The 21,200-nt window shown below is 36.8% G+C and overlaps 2 protein-coding genes across 2 annotated transcripts in view; one reads left to right on the forward strand and one right to left on the reverse strand.

Annotated features, from left to right (window-relative positions):
• The first annotated feature begins 1,259 nt into the window (after positions 1-1,259).
• LOC133634837 (kelch-like protein 23) lies at positions 1,260-3,249 on the forward strand. The gene is made up of 3 exons (XM_062027473.1): positions 1,260-2,185; positions 2,260-2,698; positions 2,766-3,249. The coding sequence occupies exons 1-3, from the start codon at positions 1,264-1,266 to the stop codon at positions 3,067-3,069; spliced, it is 1,665 nt and encodes a 554-aa protein (XP_061883457.1). The 5' UTR covers positions 1,260-1,263; the 3' UTR covers positions 3,070-3,249.
• A 2,990-nt stretch (positions 3,250-6,239) lies between these two features.
• cers4a (ceramide synthase 4a) overlaps positions 6,240-21,200 on the reverse strand; it is a 65,284-nt gene continuing 50,323 nt past the window's right edge. Inside the window, exons 7-11 of the mRNA XM_062027779.1 lie at positions 17,536-17,628; positions 17,131-17,259; positions 13,673-13,779; positions 9,554-9,710; positions 6,240-7,872 (exon numbers count right to left, since the gene is read on the reverse strand). Coding sequence (XP_061883763.1) covers positions 7,681-7,872; positions 9,554-9,710; positions 13,673-13,779; positions 17,131-17,259; positions 17,536-17,628 — 678 coding nt within the window. The 3' untranslated portion in view covers positions 6,240-7,680. The remainder of the gene's footprint in view (positions 7,873-9,553; positions 9,711-13,672; positions 13,780-17,130; positions 17,260-17,535; positions 17,629-21,200) is intronic.

Here is a 21,200-nt window from a genome sequence, read left to right on the forward strand (position 1 = left end):
GTGAATGCTCCAAAATGTTCACACATATGTTTTCTACACCAAAATGAATCTATTTATAATTATTATTATTGTGTGAATGCTCCAAACATTCACACATATGTTTTCTACACCAAAATTCATCTATTTATTATTATTATTATAGTGTGAATGCTCCAAACATTCACAAATATGTTTTCTACACCAAAAATAATGTATTTATTAATATTATTATAGTGTGAATGCTCCAAAACATTCACACATATGTTTTCTACACCAAAATTCATCTATTTATTATTATTATTATTATTATTATAGTGTGAATGCTTCAAAACGTTCACACATATGTTTTCTGCACCAAAATTAATCTATTTATTATTATTATTATTGTGTGAATGCTCCAAACATTCACACATATGTTTTCTACACCAAAATTCATCTATTAATTATTATTATTATTGTGTGAATGCTCCAAAACATTCACACATATGTTTTCTACACCAAAATTCATCTATTTATTATTATTATTATTATTATTGTGTGAATGCTCCAAAACATTCACACATATGTTTTGTACACCAAAATTCATCTATTTATTCAACTTCTTCTTCTTCTCTGGATTTTGGCGCGCTCCACCTTCCACATTTTTCACCCGACAAATTCCCAGGTTTCCCAGAATTCCAGGTTTTCCGGGACACTTCTCCCATTCAAAATGAATTGGCCATTTTTCTAACTTCCGCCATTTCCACATTTTTCAATCGATTCAAACCATTCTACCTTGTATATATTTTCAAGTATTTCTTATATTTATATATATATATATATATATATATATATATATATATATATATATATATATATATATATATATATATATATATATATATATATATATATATATTAGGGCTGCAAATCTTTGGGTGTATAGCCCGCAGACTTTTTTTGGGCTCTGGGAATCACTAATAAACCGGAGTTCTTTGAACGCAGATTTCTTGCCGGGACATATGGTACAATACAACCAAGATAGGCTGGAGCTAGACCATGTAGTATTTTATACGTAAGTAGTAAAACCTTAAAGTCACATCTTAAGTGCACAGGAAGCCAGTGCAGGTGAGCCAGTATAGGCGTAATATGATCAAACTTTCTTGTTCTTGTCATAAGTCTGATTTGAAACGTTTTGGCTGTGTTGAACTGACCCAACAGTCAGTCTGGAGGGATGTCTATTTTTATCTCCGGCTGGTGGGCTGTAACCTGAAGGTCATTAGCTTCACGCAGAAGAGTTGTGACATGGCCGGCATATCAGACGTCCTTCTCTCAGAGCGGATAAACCAACTTGAATCTACTTTAGAAGCTGATGTCACGCTACAAGTGGACGGCGAGTCTTTTTACGTCAGCCGTCGCCGGCTTGCTCAGCAGAGCCCCTACTTCCGGGCTCTGTTCTACGGCTGCGGCGTTGAACGCACTAAAAGGGAAATTGAGCTCAAAGGGATCCGCTTGCAGTATTTCAGGGTGCTGATGGACCACAGCCAGACTTCCGTTCTCGCTCTAAACAGAGAAAACGTTTTGGGGATCCTCGAGACCGCGGATTTCCTCCAGCTTGAGCGTGCCAAGCTTCTGTGTTGCAAGTACCTTGAACGTGAGCTCCATGTCTGCAACTGCTTGGGAATGATGGCCTATGCCTGGCAACGAGGTTGTACTCAGCTGTACACCGCAGCAAAGCAGGTGGTCCTCACACACTTCTCCGCAATCGTCTCAGAGGAGGACTTCCTGTCTTTGCCTAAGGAGACTGTGGCGCACCTCCTCGCCAGCGATGACCTGGCCATCTACAAAGATGACTTGGCGCTGGAAGCGACCCTTCGCTGGGTGTCATTCCACCCAAAACGAGAGGATCACTTTCTGGAGCTCATTGAGCTGGTGAGGCCTGAGTCTCTGTCCTTGTCGTTTGTCTCGAAGCTTCTTGAAACCATGACACAAAGTTCGGACCCCAGAGCCAAGCTTATCTGCATGCTGAATGAACATTTTCCCACTTCCTGGTCGCTCGGCAGGTCCCTGCAGAGGATTAGTGCCAAAGAAACCCTCTTTGTTCTGGGTGGACCTCATGATCAGGAGCAACAAGCATCCTATCAGTTTCATGCGCTCAGTGGAAGATGGCAAAACTGTTCACCTCTGCAGAGGAAGAACCTCACACAGTATTCTGTGGCTTCAGTAGGTAATAGTCTATCCCATCTGTACTTTCAGCGTTCCCCCCTTTCTGACATTTTGGTGTATTTTCTCATCATGTAGGAGACCGTGTGGTTGTGACAGGGGGCTATTTCCGTGATGTGCTGTGGTTCTGTGTGGACTGGGTCAGGACATACGAATGTGGGAACCAGCGTTGGGTGGATGGGCCCGCTCTGCAGAAGTCCAGACACAGCCACTGCTCCATTGCTGTTGATTCCATCCTGTATGTCCTCGGGGGAAGCATGGAAGAAGGGCTGGTGGCTGATGTTGAGAGACTACCTGACCCCAGGAGTAGTCTCTCAACATCAGCCACCAGCCCTGGGGTTTGGGAAAGCGTCAGCCCCATGATTCGGGCTGTGGAAAGAGCAGCGGTAGCCGCTCTGGGCTCGTGTATCTATGTGGCATGTGGCCTGGATGAAAACGGGGAGGCGTACGGCGGAATCCAGAAGTACGACACCAAAGAGGATCACTGGGATGTCGTCTCCTTTTCCCCTTTTCCACGGTGAGTCCATGAAGACTTTGCAGGTATGAAAACATTGCAATGTGTGACGATTCGGGCCATTCCGTAGATACGACCTCGTTGCGACCGAGCTGAACGGTGCACTCTATCTGTTCGGAGGTCAAGCCTTGCGCTTTGACGTGGAGACGGACGAATGGACCGTGCTGGACGAGGAGTCTCTGGAGAAAAAGTTCTTCTGCGGATGCGCCACAGTCAGCGGCCGGATATACCTGGTGTGTGAGAAAAAGGGCAACAAATCACTCCCGAACATGGTTTTGTTTGACCCTTACACAGACACTTGCATGGAAGTGGACAACGCTATACCCTGTCCTGTGCCACTCAGAGGCTGCGTCACCATTAAAGTGCGTACATGAAGACGTGGGATGTTGAAAAGTGTCCGCATCCACATGAAGAACACTTTTACTTGGCACTGCTCGAATCTGATTCCATACTTCATTGTTTTGTGAATATTCTCATTTATCAAGTCATTGTCTTGGCGGCTACCTGCTAGTTGGCATCTATTAAGGACCTACGGGCTGTGTTCTCTTAAAACAGAGTGGTAAATATGAATATATATATATATATATATATATATATATATATATATATATATATATATATATATATATATATATATATATATATATATATATATATATATATATATATGTATGTGTGGGAAAAAAATCACAAGACTATTTCATCTCTACAGGCCTGTTTCATGAGGGGTTTACCTCAATCCTCAGGAGATTTTAATGGAAGCGTTCACATACCATGGTTTATATAGGGCACAGAGCGGGTGGGTACAGGCAGGCGTGGGGGCGTGGTGATTGACTCATGTGTTACCTAGGAGGTGTTTCCTTCCGTGACGGCATGCTGATACAATTTCGCTGCGCTTGTTGAGGGATGACAAGTCTGGACGGTATATGATAAACAGTCTCTCTTTTAAGCATAGTCTTGGGATTTTTTTCCCACACATACATATTACGCTCTACCACGGTATCGAGCACTATTTTTTGGATAATCTAATTAAGACATATATATATATATATATATATATATATATATATATATATATATATATATATATATATATATATATATATATATATATATATATATATATATATATATATGTGTGTGTGTGTGTGTGTATATATATATATATATATATATGTGTGTATGTATATATGTGTATGTATATGAATGTATGTGTATATATGTACTTATATACATATATATATGTATGTATATGTGTATATATGTATGTGTATAAGTATGGATATATGCATGTGTGTGGATGTATACATATATATATGTGTGTATATATATGTATATATGTATACAGTATGTATATATATATATGTATATACAGTATGTATGTGTGTATATATATATATATGTATGTATAAATGTGTATGAATGTATGTGTGTATATGTATGTGTATATGTATATGTATGCATGTGTATGGATATAAGCATGTGTGTGGATATATACATATATATAGATTTATATAATCTTTTTTACTATTTATATTACTATATTATTGTGTATGCACCTTAGGGGATCTGCTCCAATTTCGTTGTTCTTTGAACCTGTTCACTGTAATAATGACAATAAAACTCTATTCTCTTCTAATTCGACATTGTCCCGCCATTGAGTCCTTAATATATGAAGTTAGCATATTAGTTTTCAACTAAAACATCCATCCATCCATCCATCTATCTTCTTCCGCTTATCCGAGGTCGGGTCGCGGGGGCAGCAGCCTAAGCAGGGAAGCCCAGACTTTCCTCTCCCCAGCCGCTTCGTCCAGCTCCTCCTGGGGGATCCCGAGGCGTTCCCAGGCCAGCCGGGAGACATAGTCTTCCCAACGTGTCCTGGGTCTTCCCCGTGGCCTCCTACCCGTTGGACGTGCCCTAAACACCTCCCGAGGGAGGCGTTCGGGTGGCATCCTGACCAGATGCCCGAACCACCTTATCTGGCTCCTCTCGAAGTGGAGGAGCAATGGCTTTACTTTGAGCTCACCCCGGATGGCAGAGCTTCTCACCCTATCATGTTTGACTTATTTCCCCCCCAACCGCATGCATGTGTTCTTTGTGTGGAAAGAAACATGTCTTCTTCACAGGGAGGCTTCTATCCACTTTTAATACAAAGGAAACATGGAAAAAGATGCACAAACGTTATTTAGCTCTTTTTGGGGGTTCTCCATATTGTTGTTTTAACACTTTCTTAGAGCACACTTGTGTAATTCCAGTGGATCTCTGTTGTATGTTGTCAAGAATCTGTCCTGTGATGTTCCACAGTACATATTTGGGAAGTACAAGCTCTTTAAGTGCCAGTTTGTTGACCGTTTATGTGTCACTAATTCCCCAACGGTCAAGTCACGCTAACCCTACAAGGTGGCGTAAAAACGGCAGCTAAGGCACAAAGCTAATGTGGCTAAAGTAGCGCAAACAAAACAACATAGATGATATTAAAGTTGAAAAAGCACCAAAGTCCACACAATGGGAAGGAATGATTATATACATGTTATACTGTACATTAAGATATGGTCTTCATTGTGCTGCAGAGGGCGCCAAATCTACTGCGCTATGTTGTAACACTCTTGTGCAAAACACTGTTAGCGCCATATAAAGAATCCAGTCTTTATATTTGTATTTTTCCTTGGATTTTATCATAGTATAATGCAGTGTTTTTCAACCACAGTCTGGTGTGCTGTGGGAGATTATCTAATTTCACCTATTTGGGTTAAAAATATTTTTTGCAAAGCAGTAATTATAGTCTGCAAATGATGTGTTGTTGTTGAGTGTCGGTGCTGTCTAGAGCTCGGCAGAGTAACCGTGTAATACTCTTCCATATCAGTAGGTGGCAGCCGGTAGCTAATTGCTTCGTAGATGTCGGGAACAGCGGGAGGCAGGGTGCAGGTAAAAAGGTGTCTAATGCTTAAACCAAAAATAAACAAAAGGTGAGTGCCCCTAAGAAAGGGCATTGAAGCTTAGGGAAGGCTATGCAGAACAAAACTAAAACTGAACTGGCTACAAAGTAAAAAAAAACAGAATGCTGGACGACAGCAAAGACTTACTGTGGAGCAAAGACGGCGTCCACAATGTACATCCGAACATGACAATCAACAATGTCCCCCACAAAGAAGGATAAAAACAACTGAAATATTCTTGATTGCTAAAACAAAGTAGATGCGAGAAATATCGCTCAAAGGAGGACATGAAACTGCTACAGGAAAATACCAAAAAAAGAGAAAAAGCCACCAAAATAGGAGCGCAAGAAAAGAACTAAAACACTACACACAGGAAAACAGCAAAAACATCCAAATAAGTCAGGGCGTGATGTGACAGGTGGTGACAGTACACCTACTTTGAGACAAGAGCTATATTGATGCATGCTTGGTTATGCTTTAAAGTCATATCCAACAATTGCGACAACGACTTTTTGCTGTCAACTGAGTTTCGTTTTTTTAATGATTTCTGCTGGTGGTGTGCCTCCACAAATGTGCCTTAGCTCAAAAAAGGTTGAAAAACACAGGTATAATGCATATGTATATATTTTTTTTATTACTTTTTGAATTAAAATACAAACAAATCTCCCAATTTTAGTCTTGTAACCTTTCAAGTTGAGTTAAAATATTTTAAAATAAACTTGAGTGTAATCGACTTTTCCTGCACAGTCGTCGCTCACCACACCACTTGTAATATTGCGGTTTCACCATTTTTGAGGATTTTTCATAGGTTTTTCTAAACCATACTCTACAACATTTTTGGCCTAAATGTATCATTTTCAAGCGTAAAATTGTCTAAATGTATTAAACCTATCAATGGCTGCGGCTATCGGTTATTTTAGTCATCGAGTCATTTCTCGACGAGATCGTTCGATTATTTGAGTCATCGGATAAAAACCCACTTTATTTCCCCAGTGCATATTTCAGGGAAAACAGTTGAAATAAACAACAATTATTCATTCTGTTTTCCTAATAAGTGCACATCCCCAATGTTGATATTGCACTTTTGACATGTGCGCGTTATTAAAAACAAAAGCTCGACGTTATTCGGCGTGTGTGCTTCATTGCAACGGCCCCGCGGAAACTCTGTCCGCATATTTAAAGTTCCAGACACTCCTAAATTGTATATATTTTTATTAGTTGCACTCATCAAACGATGTATGGAAGCAACAGAATATATAAATTGAAGCTTTTTTCTTCTTCTAATCAAATAATTGACATAGCCCTACAAATATATATATATATTTTTGAGAATATGAAAGGATTTTAAGTGCGCCCTATAGTCCGAAAAATACGGTACATTTGTTCATTGTTTTTTTCCCATAATGTGTTAGTTTATTTGGCAGTTGTGACTTTGTTTGAAGAAGAGAGCTTTGTTTTCTACACTATCACTGACAGGATGAATCCCTTTAGAACCTCTTAAGGCCAAAGCTGTTTGTTTACATGCTTTTTTTATTCCTCCTTGCTATTTGGGCTTATTGGACCCTAATTAGAATAAAAACTAAGAATCATCTTTTGATATGATGTACTTAGTCCATAAGTACACAAACGTGTACTTCATGTTTAAGTGACAGGCTAATTCTTATTTGTACACTTTTTTTTTTCCAAATTCCATTGTACGTTATACTCTTCTGACACCACCAGATGGCAGTATAAGTGTCCACATAAGTGGCCATAAGACCCCAATTCAGTAGTGTACACAATTTTGGGAATAAGAGCTAAAAGGTGCTGTCCACGCATGTGGCCACTAAGCCTATTTAAAAAGCCCAATTAAAAAAAAGGTATAAAAACACTGACAAGAAACAACATAAATATAAAATTGACCCATTCTCCAACGGCAAGAAAGGGGGCGATGTATTACACGTGCGGATCTACAATCGTTTGTGCTTGTCTACCAAAGAAGAGCAGGATGGTGGTCTGAAATCATCAACGGACCGTGTTGACCTTGGACAAGTGTGCCAGGGGTTGGCTCTATCTGGCTTTAGGGAGTCTGCTGTTCAGACTCCTCTGGTTGGTCAGGTTGTTGAGCACACAGTTGTTGGCCAGCGACGCCAGCTTGGGCTTGATGGCGCCTTTTCTCTGTTCCCTGTTGCCCCCGTCGTCCTCGGGCTGCTCGTCCTCGTCCGCCTCGCTCTCCTCGTCGCTGCGCTCGTCGCCCTCCACCTGTCGGGCAAACGGCTCGTTATTGAAACGTTCAGTCATGGGGGCCGTATCAGGACCCGAAGTCTCCAAGAAGATAAGAAGCAGAGAAGGGGCAAACCTGACACCGCTCCAAGCACATTTTGTTTTAACTGTTTATGAACCAGTGCTGGGATGCTGCATAATGTGACTCCTCCCCTTGGAAGCAGCTTCAGCTATGTAATCAGGGAATGCCCAAATAAATGGGGAGGCGCAGGAACTTCTTCCTCAGAGCGTGGGGCGATACTGTACAGGGTGCAGTTCCAGGCGCTCTCCCCATGAGCTAAAGTGAATCCAGTCTCTGTTTGATATTTTTAGTCCTGTTTAATAGATAGTTCTGTGCTTGAACCTGACAGCAGGGGCTTTCGACCAATCAGAGAGAGTATGGCCAGAGGATCTCCTCGATGATTGGTTGAAAGCCACTCACGTGACCACAGGAAGCCAATTTGCTGCCGACTTTAAAACCGACTTGACCATACTCTCTTTGGTTTACGGTTTTTTTTTTTTGGTTTTTGTTGCGCCCTAAAATGTGTTAACAATGTAAGTATTGCACTTATTATGTTGTTATCAGCTGTTTCCCAGCAGGCACAAGACATTGAAACAACATTGAGGACTTTTTCATACAAAACCTGACGACGAGCAACTCAAACTTAGCATTGAAACAACATCGTTTCTGACGACGTTTAATCAATGTCGGGTTCTGACTGGAGCTGAAACGACTCCTCGAGTAACTCTAGTAATTCGATTACAAAATATATTTGAGGAATTTTCGCTGCCTCGCGGCGTCGTTAAGTTGTTTTGTTTTTTTTTAACGGCATTTTGCCTCGTTTAGTAAACAGTAGTCAAAGCTCACGTTCATAAACAGTTAAAACAAAATGTGCTTGGAGCGGTGTCAGGTTTGCCCCTTCTCCGCTCGTCCGCCTTATCTTTTTGGAGACTTCGGGTCCTGATACGGCCCCTCCCATGGCTGTCCAGATCTGAAATCTGAACATTTTAATTTTCCCTCGGGGATTAATAAAGTATTTCTGATTCTGATTCTGAGGGAAGTCATCTATTATCAAATGTAAACGCAAACGCGTTAGTAAAACAAGTGTTATTTATTATGATAACCCGGATGTGTTCTCTCACTCCCGTCAAGTCATCAAATGCCGCCAAAAGGTGTTGAAAACTAACAATGCTATCCGAGCTGTCGTGTTCAATTAGCCTTTCATACGTATATATATATTGTCATATATTGTTTATGTATTGTTGGCAGCGGGTTTGTGTGGAGAAACCACCATTTAAAAACAGCACCGTATAATAATCATCATCAAAAACGCACGAGAGACCAAGAACTTTGTTTATGCGGTCACACCACACAGCACATAGGGCCGTGAGCGCACCTGTTTTTATTAGCACACACAAATTGGCACAATCAACCACGGCCACGTTTCAGCTGTGCGTGTCAGCCTTCAATAATGACAACAGGCGCTTAGGAAATAAAAGACAAATAGGCCAAACGCGATAATTGAGGGCACATTTTAACATGTATAATTAAACCTTAATTAAGGAAAAATATGATTTGTTCGATTACTCGATTAATCGATCGGGATATTCGATAGAATACTTGATGACTCAAATATTCGATATAATGAATTTTTACTGACGTTTCCCCACGGCGTCTCACCTTTCCCTTGAAGGCGAACTTGTAGACCATGCGCAGGATGAGGTAGGCCCAGAAGATGTGCAGCGCTTGCAGCACTAACAGCAGGATGTTGAAGATGTAATAACCCAGGAAGGGCTGGAAGAGATCCCCAAAGGTGATCATTGCTGTGTGGATGAGTCTGGAAAAAACACAAAACCCCGGGACAAAGGCATATAATATTTAATATTTGCACAGTAACCATGAATATACAATAAGCAGGTTACAAAGGGTTAAAAATGCTGATAATGATACTTAAAATTCTCAAGACCATTACACGATTCAAGTTTTGATCCCAGGTATAATCACTATAATATAATTTTATATTATTTAGTGTTTCCCATAAACTGCCAAAATACCTGTGGTGGTGGGGGCGTGGCTATGGGCGTGGTCACCATGACATCATCGAGTAATTTGCGTAATTTACTACAATGATATGATTTTCTCTAAAAAGGCTCAAAAAATGTATACTTACTAATTAATAATAACAGTTTTGTTTTAAACGTCCATCCATCCATCCATTTTACAATATAATTACAACACTTTATGTATCAATCAATCAATCAATGTTTATTTATATAGCCCTAAATCACAAGTGTCTCAAAGGGCTGTACAAGCCACAACGACATCCTCGGTACAGAGCCCACATACGGGCAAGGAAAATATATGTACATATTTATATACAGATTTGAACAATAAGTTAATCACTGAAATATATTTACTAATTGTGGTTCTTACAAAAAATATATCTTATAAAATATAAAAGCTAAAATGTCTCTTAAAGCTCTGCCCCTTTAATTAGTGCATACTAAATCATTTAACTTGAGCCTACTACTACAACCATATTATTTACCAGCAACATAAAGTGAAACAGAGGCAGAGGTGTCCTGCCACAGTCAGTAACAAATAAACAGAAAACAGTAGTGGTCAAATACAAATAAGGCAACAAGAGAAGTATCCTACACTTCTCTTTTGTAAAGTAAATCTGAACAGCCTATATGGGCATCTACATCAACTATATGATTTGCCTGAGAAGCTGGACAGGACAACATTTTTTTAAAATTTGTGGCGGACGTAATTCTTTCGTGGCGGGCCGCCACAAATAAATGAATGTGTGGGAAACACTGTTATTTGCTGTGATTTAAATCCTTAGTTTTTGCCTTTAAAGTCCTCCTGTGTCCTAAGTTTGTAAACAACAACAAAAACCTCAAATAAAGAATACCGATACTGTATCATCGACCTTATGTTGACACTACACTTGGTATCGTTACTGTTTATAACTGTATCGATCCACCCACCTGCGTTTACATTCGAGGGTTTCAGTTTAGCGGTTAGCACGGCTAGGGTGGACGCTACATTACCTCGAGGACGCAGTTGACGCTGTCAAATTTAGAATGTGTTATCAACATGCTAGTGTTTGGAAAAATTACTTTTGAAAAGTAATTATTCATAGTTGCTCGTTATTTTTGCAGGAAAAGTAATTGACCTACCAACGAAAATACTCTTTAATAAATGTAATTAATTACTAGAGGATGTAATCAAATATCTGGCATGTGCAGTTGAGATGTTTCCTGAGAGCAGAGTGCCTTTAAAAGGCGGTGCCTGTGTCTGAGTGGCATGTGATGTCAGCGCCCAGACAGAGCAGCATTAGCTCAGTATTACATTTTTTTTTATTTTAGAAGGTTTATTTGAAATAGGGACAGATACAAAAACATAAACATCTGAAACAGTTATCCAATGTATGCATCATAGTGTTTGTAGCCAAAGCTAATTTACAACACTTGTCCCCAGCAACAACAACAACAACACAGATCCAACATCATTAAAATAGGAAAATAAAAAATAGAATAAGGCAAAGATGAGTCGATAATAATGATAACAGTAATAATACAGACAAAGTGCAAACTAGATAAAAGCCAATAATAATAATAACAAAGACAAAGTGCAGACTAGATAAAAACCAATTGGTAAAAATTAGTAAAAACTAAACATGGGAACACGATTGTTGCTCAACTAGCCATAATTTTGTTTGTTTTTTGAAAGTGACAAGTGCAGGTATACTTTTCAAAGTGTCCGGTAGAAAAGTGCTCCTTTTATTGAAAAGGCAGTCTGGGCAAAAGATGTTCTACGGAATGGAACGCAACAGTTGCCTTTTGACATTGCTCGGGTGGTAGATCTGGTACCACTTTGTTGTGTTGTGTTGGTTATATTAGACTCGCAGTTTACGGCAGCTCTGTTGAATCTTTTCAATGAATTGTGTTAGCGCTAGTTAATTAATACATTGTAGCCCATTCAATGTATTAATTAACTAGCGCTAACACAGGGCTCCTTGTCCACAAACAGGGTATTGCTTGTCACTTCAATCATTGCTCTGTTGTTCGTTATTCCCTTGTAGTAGTAGTGTGTGCGTGCACTTCCTTAGGTGTGTGTTGTTTGCTGTGTGATGTTGCCTCCTTCTACTTGATATCAAGTTCATCTCAGCGTGGTGTCAATTGTTGCTTTCCTGCATTGAACTTGCTGTGCTTCCGACACTGTCTCGTTGACATACGACCACGTTAAAAGTAGCGAGCCACTTGACATCAAAGGTTTCGGTAACGACGACACAAAAGTAATTTATTAGATTACTCGTTACTCGTAAAAGCCCTTTGGGATGAACGTTAACTCCAAAATCCTCTAAGTCACACACAGGTCCCGCAAACACCTGAAAATGATATGTGTCAATAAAATACTTCATATTTTCTCACTAAATGTAATTGATTATTTTCATTTGACAGAAAAAAATATATGTACTGTTTGAAATTGTATGCCTTTTAAACTTTTAATAGTATCCATTATTGCAACAAATATTACAGTATATTATCATACTTTCCAAAAATGTTTTGTCTAAATAAAAATACTTCACTTTACAGCAAACTACCCATCAAATTAATAAAAAAAAGACCATACATTTTACGTTGTTCTTTACAGCATATTACTGTCAATTGTAAAAAAGTACTAAACTACTACTACCACTAAAATTTACCATTGTGAAGATTTGTAGGAGCAGTACGAAGCTGCCTGCGCTGCCAAGCTGAGATCTAGTGTTATTAGCAGCGACCGCAGCACGTAAAGCCACAAGACTGATGAGGACGTGTTTCATAACAGGCGACCGTTTGAAAGAAAATACCTTCGGGGGGAAAAACTTGACGACAAAATGAGTAATTGTTTATGTTTATGAAAACAATCATCATTCGAACCCTGATTTATTAATTAAATGTTGCCTTTTTAAGGGGCAGGCACGACTTCATTATCTTGTTAATGTCAGAGGAATAAAAAATACTTAACTTTACAGCAAACTACCCATCAAATTCATAAAAATGACAATACATTTTATGTTGTTCTTTACGGCATATTACTGTAATTTGAAAAAAAACTACTACTGTTTTTTGCGTTAAAATTCTGTTGTCTGAGCTGCCAGTTTTTGACTGTAAAATCTACTGTTGTTGTTTTTAACGGTGTGTTACTGCAAACGGAAAGACGGTACGTTTGTTTTTACGGTAGAAAAACTGGCAGCTAAGTTGCCAGAATAAAAAAAGAACTTGTACTGTTTTTCCATTAACAATATAATGTTGTGAATTTAACACAACAATTCTGGCAACTAAGCTGCCAGATTTTTCCGTAACCCCCCCCGCCCCCCAAAAAAAACATTGGTACTGTTTTTCCATTTACCGTAAAAAACAAAAACTAAACTGTAAACAACTCTAAAATGGACAGTCTACTTAAAACAATTTATATAATTAATACTGGAATCCAGAGGCAAATTCATACATTATTCACGGTTACAAGCGGCCCTCTGATGGCCGTCATAACTGCCATGTGGCCCTCAATGAAAACCTGTTCTAGAAAGTCTTCCGGAAGCACTGCTACTAAAATGTACCATTGTGAAGATTTGTGGGAGCAGTACGAAGCTGCCTGCGCTGCCAAGCCGAGATCTAGTGTTATTAGCGGCGACCGCAGCAAACGTAATTGTTCTAGAAAGTCTTCCCGGAAGCACCGACCCCATGTCTGCTTCCACAGGTGCAATGACCGGGTGTCCCAATACTTCTGCTGGTGTAAGATTCCTACCTGAAAGGAAACACCACCAGCCGCGTGACCAGGAAGACCAGAGCGAAGACGAGAAACAGCGAGTCACACATCCGCGTCCAGTCGGCGTAGTGAAACATCTTGGCCGACTTCAAGTAAGGGAAAGAAAATTAGTTTGTGAAAATTAGTTTGTGAAAACAGCACCTAATGAACCTAAAACTCAAACAAAAGTCTACAAAGAGCCATTTTAGGTCATGTGGGCAATGGCTCTTTTGTATTGTCTTCAACCTTTCATAGTGCTTCTTCATGTGCAATTATCATACACAACACCAGAGGGCGCTGTTTCCCTGAAAGTGAGCAACCGCATGAACAATGTAGGCAAAAATAATACATTGTAGTTGTGTGAATGCTCCAAACATTCACACACATGTTTTCTACACCAAAATTAATCTATTTATTATTATTATTGTGTGAATGGTCCAAACATTCACACATATGTTTTCTACACCAAAATTCATCTATTTATTATTATTATTATTGTGTGAATGCTCCAAACATTCACACATATGTTTTCTACACCAAAATTAATCTATTTATTATTATTATTGTGTGAATGGTCCAAACATTCACACATATGTTTTCTACACCAAAATGCATCTATGTATTATTATTATTGTGTGAATGCTCCAAACATTCACACATATGTTTTCTACACCAAAATGCATCTATTTATTATTATTATTATTGTGTGAATGCTCCAAAACATTCACACATATGTTTTCTACACCAAAATTAATCTATTTATTATTATTATTATTATTGTGTGAATGCTCCAAACATTCACACATGTTTTCTACACCAACATTCATCCATTTATTATTATTATTGTGTGAATGCTCCAAACATTCACACATATGTTTTCTACACCAAAATTCATCTATGTATTATTATTATTATTGTGTGAATGCTCCAAACATTCACACATGTTTCCTACACCAAAATGCATCTATTTATTATTATTATTATTACTGTGTGAATGGTCCAAACATTCACACATATGTTTTCTACACCAAAATGAATCTATTTATTATTATTATTATTGTTGTTGTGTGAATGCTCCAAACATTCACACATATGTTTTCTACACCAAAATTAATCTATTTATTATTATTATTGTGTGAATGGTCCAAACATTCACACATATGTTTTCTACACCAAAATTCATCTATTTATTATTATTATTGCGTGAATGGTCCAAACATTCACACATATGTTTTCTATGCCAAAATTCATCTATTTATTATTATTATTATTATTATTATTATTGTGTGAATGCTCCAAACATTTACACATATGTTTTCTACACCAAAATTCATCTATGTATTATTATTATTATTGTGTGAATGCTCCAAAACATTCACACATAGGTTTTTTACACCAAAATTCATCTATTTGTTATTATTATTGTGTGAATGCTCCAAACATTCACACATGTTTTCTACACCAAAATTCATCTATGTATTATTATTATTATTATTGTGTGAATGCTCCAAACATTCACACATATATTTTCTACACCAAAATTCATCTATTTATTATTATTATTGTGTGAATGGTCCAAACATTCACACATATGTTTTCTACACCAAAATTCATCTATTTATTATTATTATTGTGTGAATGCTCCAAACATTCACACACATGTTTTCTACACCAAAATTAATCTATTTATTATTATTATTATTATTATTATTGTGTGAATGCTCCAAACATTCACACATATGTTTTCTACACCAAAATTCATCTATTTATTATTATTATTATTGTTGTTGTGTGAATGCTCCAAACATTCACACATATGTTTTCTACACCAAAATTAATCTATTTATTATTATTATTATTATTGTTGTGTGAATGCTCCAAAACATTCACACCTGTTTTCTACACCAAAATTAATCTATTTATTATTATTATTGTTGTTGTTGTGTGAATGCTCCAAACATTCACACATGTTTTTACACCAAAATTCATCTATTTATTATTATTATTATTGTGTGAATGCTCCAAACATTCACACATGTTTTCTACACCAAAATTCATCTATTTATTATTATTATTGTGTGAATGGTCCAAACATTCACACATATGTTTTCTACGCCAAAATTCATCTATTTATTATTATTATTATTATTATTATTATTGTGTGAATGCTCCAAACATTTACACATATGTTTTCTACACCAAAATTCATCTATGTGTTATTATTATTATTATTGTGTGAATGCTCCAAAACATTCACACATAGGTTTTTTACACCAAAATTCATCTATTTGTTATTATTATTGTGTGAATGCTCCAAACATTCACACATATGTTTTCTACACCAAAATTCATCTATGTATTATTATTATTATTGTGTGCATGCTCCAAACATTCACACATATGTTTTCTACACCAAAATTAATCTATTTATTATCATTATTGTGTGAATGCTCCAAACATTCACACATATGTTTTCTACACCAAAATTCATCTATTTATTATTACTATTATTATAATTATTGTGTGAATGCTCCAAACATTCACACATATGTTTTCTACACCAAAATTAATCTATTTATAATTATTATTATTATTGTGTGAATGCTCCAAACATTCACACATATGTTTTCTACACCAAAATTAATCTATTTATTATCATTATTGTGTGAATGCTCCAAACATTCACACATATGTTTTCTACACCAAAATTCATCTATTTATTATTACTATTATTATAATTATTGTGTGAATGCTCCAAACATTCACACACATGTTTTCTACGCCAAAATTAATCTATTTATTATTATTAATGTGTGAATGGTCCAAACATTCACACATATGTTTTCTACACCAAAATTAATCTATTTATAATTATTATTATTATTGTGTGAATGCTCCAAACATTCACACATATGTTTTCTACACCAAAATTAATCTATTTATTATTATTATTGTGTGAATGCTCCAAACATTCACACATGTTTTCTACACCAAAATTAATCTATTTATTATTATTATTATTATTATTGTGTGAATGCTCCAAACATTCACACATATGTTTTCTACACCAAAATTAATCTATTTATTATTATTATTGTGTGAATGCTCCAAACATTCACACATGTTTTCTACACCAAAATGCATCTATTTATTATTATTATTATTATTGTGTGAATGCTCCAAACATTCACACATATGTTTTCAACACCAAAATTCATCTATTTATTATTATTATTACTACATCAACACATTCCACTCATCCTGGACATTCAAACTAACACTTTCCAAAGTTCCAAACCAAATTCCGTTTTTTCTGGAAATTCAAACTATTCTTACATTCATACTACAATCTGTCAGCATTTCAGTTCAACTCCAGCATTGGAGCATTCACACGCAATTCCTTCAGGAATGGCCTCTTCTAGTTTTAAAAGGCTTTCCACAAAGTGCATGAGTGCTACCTCCAGCAGGAAGTCCGAGGAGTCGTGCAGCAGCATCACCAGCGTGCCCACCCTCACGTAGTTGCCGCAGTAGGAGAAGCCGATGAGAAAGATGGTGGCGATGTGGTGGATGACCTGCTCCTTAAAATCCTGCAAGGCATCGTTTGAGAAGAGATTTACGGCCTCGTAACGGCGACAGGCTCCAAAAGTGTGCTCTGGTAATGGCTGGCCATGTCAGACAAGACTGATTTTCACAGGATATTTAAAGCTTTTATGAAAAAAACACATTGGAGTTACGTGCTGTCAGGCTTAAGAAATACAAACAAACATTTGTGACATAACCTCAAATAATCCGGTGCAGTTGAGTGCTTTTAACCCCTCAAAGGAAACTACTCTGAGGTTTTGTTTTGGTGACCTCAAACTTACTTTTCTCTTCACGTCCACAGAGACGCAGAGGAGCAGGGACAGGTAGAAGCCCAGTTCCAGGATGTAATACCAGGAGTGGACATCGCTGACATGCTGGAAAAGGGTAATTACATGTTAGTACAATAACCCCCAATGTGGATCTCAAACATAAACAAAGCAGATGTCAGAATTCATCCACCAATGTGGATTGTTTTCAGGGCCGATACGGGTTTTTAGTAGTCAAGAAGGCCGATAACAGATATTTGGAGCCGATATATTTATTTTAGGGATGTCCGATAATGGCTTTTTGCCAATATCCGATATGCCGATATTGTCCAACTCTTTAATTACCGATACCGATATCAACCGATACCGATATCAACCGATATATACAGTCGTGGAATTAACACATTATTATGCCTAATTTGGACAACCAGGTATGGTGAAGATAAGGTACTTTTTAAAAAAATGAATCAAATAAAATAAGATAAATAAATTTAAAACATTTTCTTGAATAAAAAAGAAAGTAAAACAATATAAAAACAGTTACATAGAAACTAGTAATTAATGAAAATTTGTAAAATTAACTGTTGAAGGTTAGTACTATTAGTGGAGCAGAAGCACGCACAATTATGTGTGCTTACGGACTGTATCCCTTGCAGACTGTATTGATATATATTGATATATAATGTAGGAACCAGAATATTAATAACAGAAAGAAACAACCCTTTTGTGTGAATGAGTGTAAATGGGGGAGGGAGGTTTTTTGGGTTGGTGCACTAATTGTAAGTGTATCTTGTGTTTTTTATGTTGATTTAATAAAAAAAAACAAAAAAACGATATTGATAATAAAAAAAAACGATACCGATAATTTCCGATATTACATTTTAACGCATTTATCGGCCGATAATATCGGCAGAGCGATAATATCGGACATCTCTAATTTATTTGCAGTAAAAGTTATTTGTACAGGCATGTGAGTTTTCTGTCTATAGTCGGAAAATCCGTCTTTTTTCATCTCTGTAAAAATAGAAAAAAATATTTTCAGTTTTACTTTGTTTTTTTCTGACCTACAATGTGTTAAAATCTCTGTTCCACCGTCAAATCATTCCAAAAAATCAAGTTGTTTTTTTAACTGAAAAAATTCCCGGTTTTCCCGAAATTTCAGGAATTCGTTAATACCATTTTTTAATAACAAATGTTACTACTTCAGTAATTCTCGACTGATTTGAAAAATTCCAACACCAACCATTCAAGTTTTTTCACATTTTCCCAAATTTTTTCACTTTCCATGAAATTCCCAAATTTCCATGAAATTCCCAAATTTCCATGAAATTCCCAAATTTCCATGAAATTCATATTGAGAAGAATGGGACATTTTTCAAAGTTCCACAACTCCCACATTTTTCAACCCACTTCAACCGTTCCACCGTCAAATCATTCCTCTTAATCAGGACCTGAAAAATTCCCGGTTTTCCCGAAATTCCAGGAATTCCTTAATACCATTTCTCAATTAAAAATGTTACTACTTCAACATTTCTCGACCGATTTGAAAAATTCCAACACCAACCATTCAAGTCTTTTCACATTTTCCAAAAAATTCCCGCTTTTCTCGAAATTTCCATTAAATTCCCATTGAAAAGAATGGGACATTTTTCAACGTTCCACAACTCCCACATTTTTCATCCGATTCAAACCGTTCCAACTCCAAAATATTCAGCCTGTTTAAAAAGATGTGCTCTCCTTCAACAATTTAAAAAAAATCCCCGGATTTCCAAGAATTCCCAGTTTTCAGGGACATTTTCCCCACACAAAATGAATCGTCCATTTTTTAAACTTCCACAATTTGCGCATTTTTCAACCGATTCAAACCATTCCACCTTCAACACATTCCACTCATCCAACTGACACTTTCCCAAGTTCCAAACCAAATTCCATTTTTCCTGGAAATTCAAACTCTTCAACATTCAAACTATTCTTACAATATATATTTTTTTCCAGGGCAGATACGGGTTCTTAGTAGTCAAGAAGGCCGATAACAGATATTTGGAGCCGATATTTTATTTGCAGTAGAAGTTATTTGTACAGGCATGTGATTGTTCCGTCTATAGTCGGAAAATCCGTCTTTTTTCATCTCTGTAAAAATAGAAACAAATATTTTCAGTTTTACTTTGTTTTTTTCTGACCTACAATGTGTTAAAATCTCTGTTCCACCGTCAAATCATTCCAAAAAATCAAGTTGTTTTTTTAACTGAAAAAATTCCCGGTTTTCCCGAAATTTCAGGAATTCGTTAATACCATTTTTTAATAACAAATGTTACTACTTCAGTAATTCTCGACCGATTTGAAAAATTCCAACACCAACCATTCAAGTTTTTTCACATTTTCCCAAATTTTTTCACTTTTCTCGAAATTCCCAAATTTCCATGAAATTCCCAAATTCCCATGAAATTCATATTGAAAAGAATGGGACATTTTTCAAAGTTCCACAACTCCCACATTTTCCCACAACTCCCAGTTCAACCGTTCCACCGTCAAATCATTCCTCTTAATCAGGACAAAAAAAATTATTTTTTGACCTGAAAAAATTCCCGGTTTTCCCGAAATTCCAGGAATTCCTTAATACCATTTCTCAATTAAAAATGTTACTACTTCAACATTTCTTGACCGATTAGAAAAATTCCAACACCAACCATTCAAGTCTTTTAACATTTTCCCAAAAAATTCCCCCTTTTCTCGAAATTACCATGAAATTCCCATCGAAAAGAATGGGACATTTTTCAACGTTCCACAACTCCCACATTTTTCATCCGATTCAAACCGTTCCAACTCCAAAATATTCAGCCTGTTTAAAAAGATGTGCTCTCCTTCAACAATTAAAAAAAATCCCCGGATTTCCAAGAATTCCCAGTTTTTAGGGACATTTTTCCCATTCAAAATGAATCGTCCATTTTTTAAACTTCACAATTCGCGCATTTTTCAACCGATTCAAACCATTCCACCTTCAACACATTCCACTCATCCAACTGACACTTTCCCAAGTTCCAAACCAAATTCCGTTTTTTTTAGAAATTCAAACTCTTCAACATTCAAACTATTCTTACAGACCGGGCTTTCTGCTCCGCCGCTCCCAGTCTATGGAACTCTCTCCCTGACCACCTGAGAGCACCACAGACTGTGGATGCTTTTAAAGAAGGCTTAAACACCCTTCTTTTAAAAAAAGGCTCTTTTTTTTTTAGATATATGCATACTAGTTCTAGCTATTTGGCTTTTCTAGTTTTTATTTTTATTGATTTTGTATTATCTTTTTATTTTTTTAATACACTGTAGCACTTTGAGGTTGTTTACTCAATGTAAAGTGCTTTTTACAAATAAAATCTATTATTATTATTATTATTATTACAAACCCCGTTTCCATATGAGTTGGGAAATGGTGTTAGATGTAAATATAAATGGAATACAATGATTTGCAAATCATTTTCAACCCATATTCGGTTGAATATGCTACAAAGACAACATATTTGATGTTCAAACTGATGAACGTTTTTTTTGTGTGCAAATAATCATTAACTTTAGAATTTGAAGCCAGCAACACGTGACAAAGAAGTTGGGAAAGGTGGCAATAAATACTGATAAAGTTGAGGAATGCTCATCAAACACTTATTTGGAACATCCCACAGGTGAAC

The sequence above is a fragment of the Entelurus aequoreus genome, linkage group LG19 (assembly GCF_033978785.1).
Source record: "Entelurus aequoreus isolate RoL-2023_Sb linkage group LG19, RoL_Eaeq_v1.1, whole genome shotgun sequence".
In the NCBI taxonomy this organism is placed as follows: Eukaryota; Metazoa; Chordata; class Actinopteri; order Syngnathiformes; family Syngnathidae; genus Entelurus; species Entelurus aequoreus.